At 38.0% G+C, this 14,439-nt stretch overlaps 2 protein-coding genes across 2 annotated transcripts in view; one reads left to right on the top strand and one right to left on the bottom strand.

The window, feature by feature from the left end:
* LOC107089143 (protein-arginine deiminase type-2-like) overlaps window positions 1-2,235 on the top strand; it is a gene marked incomplete at its 5' end in the record, with an annotated part of 17,497 nt that extends 15,262 nt beyond the window's left edge. The window contains one exon of the mRNA XM_015381742.1: window positions 1,179-2,235. Within this exon, the coding sequence (XP_015237228.1) occupies window positions 1,179-1,412 (234 nt within the window). The remainder of the gene's footprint in view (window positions 1-1,178) is intronic.
* Window positions 2,236-2,275: 40 nt separating this feature from the next.
* Window positions 2,276-14,439, bottom strand: part of LOC107089142 (rap1 GTPase-activating protein 1-like) — a 34,708-nt gene continuing 22,544 nt past the window's right edge. Inside the window, exons 13-22 of the mRNA XM_015381741.1 lie at window positions 13,844-13,868; window positions 13,594-13,796; window positions 12,468-12,545; window positions 10,089-10,198; window positions 7,954-8,070; window positions 7,746-7,875; window positions 7,229-7,322; window positions 6,720-6,829; window positions 6,315-6,362; window positions 2,276-4,940 (exon numbers count right to left, since the gene is read on the bottom strand). Coding sequence (XP_015237227.1) covers window positions 6,354-6,362; window positions 6,720-6,829; window positions 7,229-7,322; window positions 7,746-7,875; window positions 7,954-8,070; window positions 10,089-10,198; window positions 12,468-12,545; window positions 13,594-13,796; window positions 13,844-13,868 — 876 coding nt within the window. The 3' untranslated portion in view covers window positions 2,276-4,940; window positions 6,315-6,353. The remainder of the gene's footprint in view (window positions 4,941-6,314; window positions 6,363-6,719; window positions 6,830-7,228; window positions 7,323-7,745; window positions 7,876-7,953; window positions 8,071-10,088; window positions 10,199-12,467; window positions 12,546-13,593; window positions 13,797-13,843; window positions 13,869-14,439) is intronic.

Genomic DNA, 14,439 nt, shown 5'->3' with positions numbered 1-14,439 from the left:
GCTTTCCCCCTTCTGCCGGTAAGGTAGGCAGGGGGAAGGCTACTGTCTTAGTGTCGGGTCCGGTTGCTCCGGTCCCGGCCGCCGGGGTTCCCGGACCAGCCCCGGTTCAAATGCCCAGAATCTGGTCACAATAGATATGCTAGCATTGCTATCAACAGCTTAGCGACAGAATCATACTTGCAGCTTGTGGTTGTGATGGCCATACGGTCAGAACAGCCCCTCGTTTCAGTAAAAGAAGTTTAGCAAATCCTCCAAGTTTTTGAAAGCTGTCTTCGGTAAAATGCTCAGAGTAAATGAACAGCTGAGCATCAAACTTTGCAGGGATCTTCTGATAGACAAAAATAATCCATGCCTGTCGAGTCTTTGGATCCTTGGGAAGACTTTAAAAATTTTACCCTTTCTCCGTGCAGCCTGGAACACTGCATTTACTGTATGTCAATTTCAGGGCGTGACAAAAGTACAGGCCAGAACCAAATAAGGCAACATCCCCGAACTTACGTCAATTAGGTGCTTTGTGAATTTGCCCGTTTTATGGTGGTGTAGAATTGTGAGATTTGCAGAGAAAGGAGGTGTTGATGGGGTTTGAGCTTCTCTGTGTGTCCATTTCACCCACTGAACTGTCGATATTATGACAATGTAAACTCGGTTTTGCGCTCTGACCCCTTTAAGTATTTGTCCTTTTACAGATGTGTTCTGTTTGAAAATTTTGACGGAATTTATAACTAAAAAATAAAAAATCCAAACAGAAATTTTCTCACGCTACAAGTTATCATTTCTATAATTCTCCATTTCTATTCTATATTTAGACTTTTTTCTGTTTTACAGTTCTGTTTGTAACTCCTGGGCTGGTAAATGACAACAACCTCCTATTTGAAAAAAATATGCGTTAAACTTTTTAGTTTGTGGTTTAAAAAGCATAAAATTTATAGTTTTACATTAGGCTAGCTAATTGTGGATCAGTTTTACTCTAGAAAAAAATTTGAATAATTGAAAACTATATTATTCAAGTTATCTTCAAGTGTTAGGAAAATGCATAGTTTGTCAGGAAACATTTATGCGTAATAAATAAGCGATAAACAGAGGTAAGCTAAAATAATATGAAACCTGTTGGTACATCTTTTTTACAGCACTACAAATTTGAACTAATTCAATGGCTTCATTTTAACATTGATTTCCAGGTCAACATGATTGTCTTGGGGAAACATCTTGGCATTCCGAAGCCGTTTGGCCCCAAGGTGAACGGCCGCTGTGTCCTGGAGGCCAAAATGTGCTCCCTGATGGAGGGCCTGGGTCTAACCTGCACGTTCATTGACGATTTTGCCTCCTACCACAAACTGCTGGGAGAGGTGCACTGCGGCTCCAACGTCCGTAGAAAGCCGTTTGATTTCAAATGGTGGAACGTTGAGCTGTGAATGAAACACTGAAGCTGAGAAAAGCCAGGTCTACATTATTTTGGGATTCAGTTAAAGTTGTTTCGGTAGTTATAGGTACAGAAAATGCTGTTTTATGTCAGAGCAAAGCCTTTGTTTGAATTATATTTAGATGTAAATGAAAAGCAATTCCCTGTTTCTCCCACTTGAATTCTTGAAATTTCCAGGGGCTGAACCCTTTGCAATACTTGCACTGCAGTAAACCTGGTGTGGTACAGAAGGAGTGCTTAGTAATAATCCAGGCTGAACAGCGTGTTTGTTTCTATCTTGTGGAAATAGAATTTACAATCAGAGCAAAGGTAGTTTTGTCATTAAATCTAAAAATGATGAATATGAATGCAATCACTTAATCCTCAGTTAGGCACCAATTGCCGCAGAGGACAACCTGAAAATCTTCAAGATAATTTTCTAAAATCATCACCAAGAGATTAAAAAGTACCACATATCAGTAAACAAAGGTGTTCCCGTTATATCTGTGATAAATTAAACTGGACATGCATGCTTAAATAAATCAAATGCTCCTATAACACCCTCCGACAGGAGGGGAACAAACAGGTTTATTGTCCCCCCCAATCCAGAGTTTGGATTTTCCAACACTGTATCACTTCAAAATTATAGACTCTCATTCTTTGCATGAAATAAATCAGCATTTCAGAAGAAATAACTCCAGAACTAGTGGTGTTCATATTCATTTTTACTAAACCTTTTTCTTTACTTCATTTACAAAAAAAGATGAAAAGCAATATTTACAAACAAGTCATTTTTAACAAGGGTTTAAAGCAAACAGTTCACAAAAAAAAAAAAACAACAAACATATACAATCATTTGAACTAAGCACAGCAAGGTTTTTTTGTTTTCTGCCAGTGTTTAAGTGGCTGATAGACACTGGTCTGCAGTGCAAACACGTACAGTAGATTGATGGGACCATAAAGCAATGTGCAATAACAACATAGAGCCACAAGAGGGCAGACTTTATCTACTTAAGTCTTTTCAACAGTCAACTTTTTCTTTTGGAATCTAAATTCTGTTTTGATTTTTGCATCATCTAATATGTTTTTTTTACTGTTATCCTATGCCACTTTGTTTACTATAAAGAGCTTTAATGAATATAATATAAACTTATGGGTGCTCTATCTTTACTTTGGTGTCTTAAACCTCTTTTTTGTATGCAATATAAATGTTGTAACCTGAAAACTACATAATAAATATCGAGGGATCAATTTACTGAAATATATTCCTCAACTTGTCTCTCCCTTCCTTATATTCCCTCTTCTTTATAGTTTTACATTCATCTGGCAACATGGTGCCTTTTATAAATGACCTTCCAACAAAGCAGCTTCTGTGACACAATGAAAAAGGCAACTTCAAGACACGTCACAGTGTGATCATTTCTCAACAAACTCAAGCTTTTTAAAAAGGTCAGCATTTTTTTAGAGAACAGCAAATGTAGTGCTTACAGTAGGTCACAGTTATTTATATATATTACACTTTACAAATAGAGATGGAAACAGTAACATTTGGCTGCCTGACAGCAATATGTGCTGCATGTTGATGGTAGCTGGTTTAGAATAAAACACAGATCACAAGGACAACCTTCTATGTGAAGCGTTGTGTTAGTGTGCAGAGAAGGAGGGTTTTGGCAAGTAGAATTTCACCATGCACAGTACTGTGGAATAAACACTGTACTCAGACATCAGCAGGTGTCTACGAACAAAGAGTTTCTGAAGAGAAGTCTTAACATGATTGTTGTTTCTTTTTCCCACATTTCCAACATAGCGCTACCTTTATCAGTTATGCTAGAACCACTAGCAACTAATCGACCTGCGGAAATTAAATATTCCAACGTTGTTTTCAGCAAAAAAAAAATAATCTATTTTCTGACGCGCTTAATCCCAAGTGAGGTCGTGAGGGGTGCTGGTGCCTATCTCCAGCTGTCTATGGACGAGAGGCGGGGTCCACCCTGGACAGGTCACCAGTCCATTGCAGAAAAGAAATATTCAGTAGGAAGAATAACATCATGAAAAATATTGTCTAAAATAAAGCCACGCTCACTGGGTAGGTCAGAGTTACATATAGTGTCACAGTGGCAAGGGAATTTGACAATTAAAGATTCCCCAAACACATTTATCTCTTTGATTTTTGGAAACATTTAAATATTTCAGATCATCAAACTTTGAGTATAAAAATAAGATGGTCTCTGTAAACAGAAATATCACGATTTCATTGAATGGGGGGAAAGCTAATTGAACAAAACATCTGTCAGGGCTACAAAGCTGCTTTTAAGGTTTTAGGACTGCAGCTAACCTACGTGAAGACCATTCTTCACAAATGGAGATGACATGGAACAGTGGTGAACCCTCTCCGGAGTTTTGTAGTTGGATTAAGGAGCAGCTCAATAGTGTAGCACTTCAAAGAGTTGACTTCTGAGTGGCCTAGTCAAAGTCTGAATTTACATGCTTTTAATGCTGTTAATGTCAGAAAACCCTCCAATATGACTGAATAAAACAAAACAATTTGTATCAACAGTGGTGTAACACTCCAACACACCAGACCTCATTAAATCCAGCCTTTCAGTCATAATCTGGATTTAGTCCAGGAATAGTTGTTAAAATTGGGCTGTGTTTGGTCCGTCTGATTTTGTTCCACTTTAGTCCAAAGCTTAGTCTGGAAAACCCAGTTTGCTAATTCTTTTCAACGATCTGAAAATAAAGCTTTTTACCTTTCAAGCAATTGTAGACTTTGTTTGGACGTAAATCATATGGTCTTTTCAACCAATTTTTGCCTGGTGGGAAAACACTCAGTAACCAGTTGCTTGATGGCAGTGGTTTCTGTCATGGTTTAACAAGCTAGTCCTTAGCTATGGGGGACAGTTATGGTTTTAGTTTGGATAAGGTTAGGTATGGCTTTTTTTTATATAAATGAAAAATTAGAAAAAACAACAACGTGCATCTAACTAGACAACATTCACTTGTTCTGTTATGTCTTAAACGATCTGAAATAGTGTGACCAAAAACAAAGGAAAAACCTGTGAGGAAAAACATACTTCTTTTCCGCACTGTAGCTGAAGTGTTTAACTCTTTCAAGCAAGACGAGCACAGTCCTTTGAAAAATTTTGATTTCTTTTTTTACATCTTTCTTTTTTTAACCAACTTTCTGTAAAAAAGAAAAAAAAAGTCAAATGCTTTACTGCATGTGTTGTAAGAAAAAGCCACAATGTCTGAAAGTTTAACTGTAATAATCAGTGCTTCCTGGCCTGAAGAATGAGCAGATGTCCTGTCCTAAGCCAGCTGCCAGACGACAGTCAGCTTCGATGCTGCTTCCACTTGAGAACAAGTTTTTCCGCATGGAGGACGGAATGAGGGCGAGAGGTCGATACATGTCCAGACAGGTGAATGTTTGTGGTGATAAACAGCAGATCTTTGTTGAACATTCAAGGGAGGATGTGCCAGTCTCTTGGCCAGGACCTATATTCCTTCTCTGCATCAGTTTCCCCTTATATAACTTATTATTCTAAGAAAAGGGTAAGAGTAACAAGAAAGACAGAAAACATAAAGACAGGTTGATCAGACTTGAATGATAAATAGGATGTCATGGAAAAAAATGATCCCATACCTTTTTGAAAAATTTGCTGTAACAGTAAATTATCCGGAAAAAAAACAACATAAAACAAAAAAAGGGGTGGACAAAGGTGTTTCAATAATTTTCTTTTATGATGGTATGTTTACAAAGAGACTATTTTTATTCCTTCTGCCATGGAACTTACATTTTCGGTTGTGTTTGTTTGTTAGCAGGATTACTTGTAAAGTTATCAATAGATTTTAATGCAATGTTTTACCAAAGGTGCACTTCATGCCGATTCATCTAATGACGATTCATTAAATTTTGGTGATGAACCTGATCCCAATCCAGATGCAGGAATATTTAGAGGCCCCTGTAAATTTGTTTGATGGATCAAGCAATTCCTCACTAAACCACAGGGAGGCAGCAGTGACTATTGACAGCTTCAGCAGCGGACTCAAAAAGTCCGGAAGTATTATAATGAAGGCAAGCAAAAAAATTATATGAAAAAAACAAAGGGTAGCCATGACTCGAAGTCTCGAGCTGCTGATCAAACAAGAAAGCAGAATGAATACAGAAGGTTAGAGCAGAACAAACATCAGAGGCTGCAGACACACAGTGTGTCTTATTTATAAACTTATGAAAAGGATTTTTAGGATATTTTTATGAAAGGTGCACCTCATGCCAAGGAGCAATTCATTATAATTTTGAAAGATTCCATATTATGTGGATGTTTTAGCTTTATGTTTCACAAACATGTCATACTATGGAGTAAAATTTGCTGCTTTGCAGAGGTCTGCACTCTCCAAGTGTTGTTCTAGTTCTGCATGCTGTCCTGTACCATTGATAATTATAGCAATATAATTTTTTGTTTGTAAAGTGACAAAATTTTCTACTTTTAAAATCATGTAGGCATGTATAGAACCTAAATTTAACAGATTATACAGGGTTAATCTACAAATAAAATGAGCAAAGAACCTATTTTTGATGCCATAATTTCTGTGTTGTTGTTTTTTGTATCTACCAGCTGACTGTCACAAAGACCCACTTCATTCAAGGATTTTTAAAGATAAATCCATAAAATATGAAGCGAAAAAAAAAAAAAAAAAACAATTTGAAATTGCAATAGCTTAATGAATAAAAACCCCCCAGTATTTTAGCATGAGAAAGGTGATGCCATAAGAGTAATTAGTGAAAAACTTAGCAAAAAGTGCAATAATCAACCAGAACACCAATCTAACTATAACTGAATCTTTAAAAATAAATCATAACGTTAATGTGCAGTGTTGATAATTAGCCAAAGATTAGGGCAACATGGTGCCTTACCTGAAAACAGATGCCGACATGTTGATCAGAAGAGAGAAGCTAACAGTTCTGCAAACCAGTAGAAAATCATTCAAATTCAAATCAACATTAACCACAAACTGGGACGCTAATATGCAGTCTAATAATATCATAATCATATCATAATAACCCGTTGGATTTAAATGGACACATCAGAATGAGACGTTCTGATGGGAAATGTTTATAATCTAGATACATAGAAGCTTTAGTAATATTTAGTAATAATCTTTTCATCCCTTTAGGCTATAAAAAACTAACAAACTAACAAAATACTTGCAATAAGAAATGTACAGCAATCTAAAGGTGGGAAGGTGAACATGGTGAACACTGTAAGCGGGCATGTTCGGCCTGCTGAAATGACATTTAAAGACTGATGTTTTCCCTCACCGATGAGCGCCTCTGCTCCTGCAGGGGTCGCTCTGTCTTGGGCTGACCGTCCGTCCCTTTTGGCTCCGACGTCTTCACGTCGTCTGCTTGCTGCTGAAGACGGGAAGCTGCTGGGAGGAAGGGGACAGATGGTTGTGGCTGTCAAGAGCAATAAACTCAAGCGAACAATGCTGCCAGCTGTTCAAGCTGGGAAAAAAAAAGATTTGTAAAAACTACAATAGATTGATGGAACAAAGTCAACCATTAAAAGATCTGGTTTTAAATGAAGGAGATGCTTGTACTGTGAAATATTTCAAAGAATCTTTAGTTATTGAAGCTGTTTGCTAAGCTGCATCAGATGAGGTGGCTTTCACTGCTGTGGTCCACTTTGACATGATTTATCCTGGAAGGGTTCTTCTTTCTTCTGCCCAATGATGATACTCCCCTGATACATGGTAGACTCAACCTGCTTATCAAGCCCTCAGGCTATCTCTGGCCCAGCAATGTGAGCAATCATCTCCCAAACTCACCTGAAAAACTTCCTTGGTTGCAGGAGCTGTCCTCTGCCACAGAGCCGTAAACGAATGAGTCCTTTTTTATGGGGGTAACACAAGACACGCTTTCCTGGAAAAAAACATTTCCAGTTAGGTTGTAAGAGTTCTTTAAAAGTCATCAAAACTCCCAACTACAGATTAACTCCAGGTTTACATTTGCTTTTATTTGAAACCCTTTTAAAACACATATGGTCCTAAATAAAATGCATGAGTAAACATTAATATGCATACATTGCAATATATTTGTATGCTTGTGATTCTGGAGATGTATCAAATCCATCAAGCCATTTTTTTTTGTTTTTTTTTTAAAGCAAGCATTGCCTGCTGTTCTGCAACTTATTTGTTTGCACCACCCCTATAAATATTAAACCAAACTAAAAGAAGGCAACATAATCAGGGGAGAAATAAAAGCGCCTTTGTTTTGCCAGAGTGGCTTTAATAATGCATGAGCTTTTAAAGATGTGATCATCACTCTGCCTCCTTCTATACCCACCAGTCCGGTTTCATATTCCTCCTCAGCTTCGTGCTCCTCCACGACGCTGGCGAAGCTACTGGCGTTGGAGGAGGAGCGAGACAGGTCCTGAGCCTCAGGGATTGAAGGCGCCCTGCAACACATCGCCAGACTACACACCTTGGTTACTCTGACCTCATCAACACCTGCCTCTTTTCACATATTTCACTGCACTACAGCAGATGGTCACCTGTTCTTTGCGGCTGCAAACTCCGGAGAACTGTGTGCGGAGGAGTTGCCTGATTTGTTTTCTTGTGACAAGTGGCTGCAGTCTGCTGTTTTCTGCGTGTTGGGAGAAACTTCCCGGCTGATGCACAGAGAGGGAGATCAGAAGGTGAAAACAAGCAGATAGGTTTTATTTAGGATTGTCAAACTGCTTAAACAAATATGTGCCTCACTACAGCTGAAGAGCTGTGCACATAAAAATCTGTAATTAAGCTGCTACATTGAATTGATCACAAACTTTATCCTTATTCAAACTCACTGATACAGAATAAATGAAAAAGCAGCAAATGAAGTGCCTTGCACAGCAAATAATGTTTCTCATTAAGATTTTAGGGAACATACCAAAACAAATTGAAGTGGAGGAAAATTCCACATAATTTTCAGAATGCTTAAAAGTCCTAATCTAAAAAAACTTTTCTGCACATGTATATTCAGTTTCCTTTACTCTTCCACCCGGAAATAAAAGCCAGGACCACCAAGCACCCTCATAGGTCACTTAACAGTCCAATCAAGTGAACTTTAGCTTCGATGCATATGTAATATTTTCCAAATGGTTCACAAGTTTATTAAAGAATGTCAGTGTGCAAATATTGTCATAAAAACAAGGCGTTACAAGAAAGGTTAAGTTATAAGGTAATATCTCAAGCGTTGAACACATCAGAGGCGCTCTTCCATCCATCATCATCAACTCTATAGGCATTTAAATTTACCCAAACCAGGGATCAGCAACCTTGATAAAACTCAGATTTATTTTCTGTTTGCGTGAGCCAAAAAAGCTACATGGAACAAATTAGCCCATGAAACACAATATAGGCAACTTCTTTAGATCTTTAGACCAAAACGCCACAATTAGATTTTGTTTTTAAGGTCTTAATATAAACTTTTACATAAGTAAAGAAAAAAATCTTCTCGAATGGAAAATGCATCTATTTTTTTAAAACATTTTACAAGAAAGACACATATTTACCAAAAGGTAATTAAATCAATAAAAAAATATATTGCTGACACTGTGTCATTCTTTGCTGAATTGCTATGCATATGTTGCATCAAACACCAAAGATTAATTTCTAAAGCTATTTTGTTTTTAATACCTTCTCATAGGATTAACTCTTTAGCATTGGAGGGTTAAAAGAGTTTAATGCAGGGTCAAAGCTGCAGGTTGCAGAGAAACAGTATGGAGGAAACGGTTTCTCTAGAGCAGGGGTCTTCAACGTTTTCCAGGCCAAGGACCCCCAAACTGATGACAAGATGGAGCAGGGACCCCCTAATTTTATATATATTGTATGAAATTGTGTTATATCAACCGGTCCTATAGTCACTCTATTACAGATGGAGAAATGTAAGGAAAGTAATTTCTCCCTGGGATTATTAAAGTATTTCTGATTCTGATTCCTGGTTGATGGGACAGGTGTTGTGAATGAAATGGTGCCCAGCTTGAAAGAGCTCCTGTGTGTTGCTGAATGTGTGCATTGATGACTGAAAGACATCTTTTGCCTCCTTTTATCTGTTTACTACAGTGTGTTGAATTCATGTTAATGAGTATTTAAAGACATTTAAATTCAGGAGGGAATATAAAAAAAAAAAAAATGAATCAACCAAAAGTTTCGCGACCCCCATGCAGTACCTCCGCGGACCCCCTAGGGGTCACGGACCACCTGTTGAAGACCTCTGCTCTAGAGGTTCACAGCTCTTGTTGGACTAAACTTTTGACCTAAATAGGTATTGTTTTTGCTCTTTACAAACATGGTGCTAAGGATTTGGAGTTTTACTTTTAGTAAAAGCGTGATCATAAAAGTTTAGAGTCCTAGGGACTGAATACAAATGCACTCCACACTTTTTAGATTTTTATTCCTTAAAAATTATAAGCCATGCATCATTGTCTTGCATCTCAAAATAATTAAGTATGTTGCTGTCAAGCATAAAGTTTAATTAAATGACTATTTCTGTAAGGTACTACAAATCATGAAAGTCATCCAGTAAAAACATTTGATCTGACACGTTGCATCCTCTGAGAGATTAATTAATCTGTTTTAATGTCCTTCCTTCCATCTGTCACAACACTGTTCTGTGCTCACTACCCACTCCCTGCTGTCCTCTCACCTCCTCTCTTGGACCTCCTGGATGTTCTCGATGCCAATGGCGCTGCTGCGGCGGGAGCTAAAGGGTCCAGACTTTTTTCTGGTTGGGCTTTTCCCAGGAATGATCAATGACTATCGGGGTGCAAGTGAGACAAAAAAGTAAGGCACACATTTTGGGAGAAGACATTGGTGCACAGCGTTCATCACACTGTACAGTATGTATTAGATGCAGTATCATGTAGAAATATGAAATAGCAATTCACGGACTGACTGTTACATAAATGCTCAGACAATGTGAGTTTAAAATAAAAACAGTAGATAAACCGTGAATTTCAAACTACTGTGTCCAATGCAGCCCAATCAAGATAACTTATTTATCAGAAAATTAAACATTAAATACAAACTAAATAATCTAAGCTGTATAATTGCAATACAAAAAAATCTGTTTTGAGAAATAAACGGTTGCATAAGTGGGCACACTATTACTAATTTCAGTCAATAAAACTTTTGATTTAATTTCCACATTCAGCCTTCTTTTATAGCAGCCTAAAAGCATCCTCCATCTTGATTTTGTGATATTTCCTTGCTAAAGGTCACCAGATCTCACCAGATTGTGCAGAGATCACTTCTGCACAGCATCCTTCATCTCATTTTCTGTTTGTTGTAGTAATTCTGGAGTCTGGATTGGTAATTTCAAAATTGACAATCCTGAATAATGAACTTAATGGATAACACACTTGGAGTCACTATGACGATTAAAAAATAAAAAGACTCTTCATATTCAGCTTTCAAGCAGACACCTGAAGGCTGTGGTTGACAGACGGACTGTATTTGGAGCCGTTCATAACTTCATTCAATATGACAAGAAACTATTTTCCATCAGAGAAATCCAGAGAAATATGCCCGCATCATGTTTAACTCGTGTGTGTTCTGCTCTTTATGTGATTATTTGTGCATTCTGATTGAAGTGTGACCCATCTTATTAACTTTGGATCATAACTATACTCTGGTGAGATTAATGTCAAAAATTTTTTAACATTAAGGCTTCTTTTTGCAATTCGTCTTCTAAGTCCAGACAAAAGGAGAATAGGCAGATTTCTTACCATCAGCCTCTTTTTTTTTCCTCATGTGTTTTTTTTTTTATTTTAGTTTGAAAAACCAAGCAGACGTTCTCACTGATGTCCTGCATTTTTCTACAATTACTGATAATAAAAACTTTTTTCATTCTTCTCCTGACTGATGCCTTTATAGCAGATTCTTTTGACCAAGTCTTGGTGAATTGTTGTGCAAATGTTTTTGGACAGCTGGACCTCATTTCAGGTGTTAGGTTTATTCAATGATGATTATAAAGTTAATGTGTGTGCATATAAAACATTGAGGAAATGTGATGCTTCACTCTTTCTTGTGATTCAGTCAGAGGAGCATTCTGTCCTATGACCTGATCAATTGCCTTGTCAGAAGAATACTCTGTTTTGTAACCCACCCCATGTGTTATGATCCGCTAATAAAAAGGCTCTGCAGGGGGGGGTCCGTGAGAGAGTTTGAGACTTTTGTTGTGGCTCTCTCCCCTCCTGCAGGAGCTGCTGAAAATCTCTTTCCTGTGTGGACTCAGTTTCTCTTTTACGAACCTACATTTTTGAACCTAACATCAGGTAATTGAGATTTGCTAATATTGTTAGGAGAGGCAAGTTATAAAAGAGAGAATGCTGAAAGTGAATCAAAAGGTATTTCAACAAAGAAAGTTTGCAGCCTCACAGAACCCGGTTACGCAACCTTTTATATTTTTCCGCTTGCTTATTTCTTTATGGGGGGGGGGGGCTGTACAGGATACACTATGTCACAGACAAAGCAGTAAAAGTTAGAAATTGCTTATTTTACTCATTTGTCTCAAACTACTGTAGATACAAGTGTGCAAGAGTGTGTGTGTTTTATATAGGAGCCAGATGAGTGTTCTCAAAGGTTTGAGGTGATTTATCTCTCATGTAGGTAATTCAGAGAGTTAACATGTATTTAAGAGCACAAAAACATATTGATGACCCCAACCAGATGTTTATTTTCCTCCCATTAGAGTTAAGAAAAAAAGCTACAAGTTTCAGGGGATTCATGCTTATCACTGATTCATCAAACAGCAAAATCGAGTAACTCACGGAGCACAACACAGTGGTGACTTTCTGTACGAATGAATGATAAAAATGAAATTATGATCAGAACAACCACTGAACACTATGTCTTTGCAACTCACTTCTTCTAAAAACAACAGACCCCCCCCCCATACACAGCAAGATCTGCTAAAACATTTGTTCTATTTCAATTAGAATGGAAATAGCTAATTGTTCCTTTAAGAAAACACATCAGAAAAGCAAACAAATGTGATGAGCGATAAGAGAGAATATACATTAACCTCTTCTATTGTTCCTATCCCTATGGCACTGCCTCGGCGTCCATATTTACTGGGACTTTTCCCCGCGACAAGCAATGACTGAGCCACACAAGGCGGGACAAAGGGAGCCGGAGAAAGAGAGAGAGAGAGAGAGAGAGAGAGAGAGAAAGAAAGGAAGATAAAAGATGGAAGAAGCAAGAGAGGGAAGGAAAAAAAACATCAGAAAATCTCATGCACAGAACAGAAAGAATTGTAACAGTAGGAGGGAAAACAGCTTTAAAAGGAGCTTGTAGCATGAATCAAAAGCAAACATGAGGTAGAGGAAATAGGAAAAAGCTTCACAGGGTTTAGGAAGCTTCAGGTCATATAGGAGGGTAGAGCAGGAGCATCAACAGAGCAGACATACTGGCAGGTACTGTCCTGAAGGATACAAGTTACTGATGCATTAAAAGGAAAACATGAGAAAAAGAGGGTTAAATAATAAACAGGTACTGTTATAACAAAAGCCTTTTTTAAATGGGTAAAGGAAAAAAACAAAACAAGGCAGAGTGCTCTTGAGGTTTATGAGTTGTGGCATGCATGTTCTCCAGCCACACATCCACAAAGCAGCATTACGGTAAGAGTTATAATAGGGAGACACTCATTATGAAAGCATTGCAACGAGGGAGGGAGTCTGGGTAGTCATACAGGTACTAGTCTGAGCTCACTTCAAAGCCTGAGAGAGGGTTCAAAAACAATCACTACTTCATTTCAAAATAGGCAGATTTTCAGCAGCTAAAAGCCTGCCAATCTACACAGCAACAACACTTCTAATAGACGGCAATGAATAAAATGCTTAAATGTTTTTTTCCCCCAAAAACAGAAAAGAGGATTAACGTGAACATAAAATGGAAAGAGTCAATTAGTGAAAAATGAGTACACAGCAAGAGTGAGTATGAAATGTCAGAAATAAGAGTAAGTGCTTCGGTGTTAACAGCACACAGATGGAGTGCTATGAAGTGGCAGTAGAAGTATTTTATCAGGCTGCTGTTTAGGTTTAAATCATCCACACGTGTGTTTATTATCCACCGTGCTGTGAAAACACAGCGTCCTGAATGTGCTGCGTGTGTACAGATGGGCAACATGTCAACCAAAATGGGCTACTTACAATCCCTGGGGTTTTGGGGCTCTCTGCGGGATTGTGGGTAAAGCTCCCACTGTGACTAGTGGAGACTGTGTGTGACTTCTTGTTACTGAGACCCATGGCGTCCATAGACTGGCTTCTGCTGCGGATGACCCGCTGCAGAGAGAACGAGGAGATATCCACAGTCAGCGGATCCACTTCTATCCCGTGGAAACCAAACACACTGACTAATGTTTGCAAGAAAAAGAAGGGGCTTTAATTTAACTTAGCATACAGAGCCCTGACCAGTTGTAGGTGTCCTTTAATAAGATGTGTAAAAAGGGTTATTTTTTTATGCTGTAGAATAGGCTGATGCTGGAAAAATAAGCAAAATCCAACCTTTAAATCAAACACATAATGATCAGTTTGTCTCTGGGCTTATTTTGTGAAATTGAGGATTTCCTGTTTCTCTGGGGTGTAAATATGATGTAACACTGTGTGAAATTTCTCTTAGACAATTACCATAATGGGAATGACACAGGACAAAGCGGTTTAAGAAAAGCAGATGTGTTCTAATCTTCTTTGTCAGGAAATAACTAAAAAAAAATGTCGACTGTGTTGATTGTGCCTTTATCTTTTAATTAGAGCAATTTAAAATAAAACAAAAAGCAAAAACTGGAGTTGGATAAGCTGGTGTTTTCCTGGGTTCACATACAGCCGTCTATAAAGCTGCAAACCAAGCTGTTTAGCTAGCACATCAGGTATCGCCTTTACTGTTCAATCTCCAAAACCACAAGGAGCGTGCTAAACACTTCTGAGACTTAAAGGAATAGTACACCCAAAACATGATTAGCCTTCATTTTCTACTCACCCCCATGCTGAACAACACTC

The sequence above is a fragment of the Cyprinodon variegatus genome, unplaced genomic scaffold (assembly GCF_000732505.1).
Source record: "Cyprinodon variegatus isolate N-32 unplaced genomic scaffold, C_variegatus-1.0 Scaffold241, whole genome shotgun sequence".
In the NCBI taxonomy this organism is placed as follows: Eukaryota; Metazoa; Chordata; class Actinopteri; order Cyprinodontiformes; family Cyprinodontidae; genus Cyprinodon; species Cyprinodon variegatus.
The sequence above is the reverse complement of the archived record's forward strand: the minus strand, read 5'-3'. Positions and strand labels throughout refer to the sequence as shown.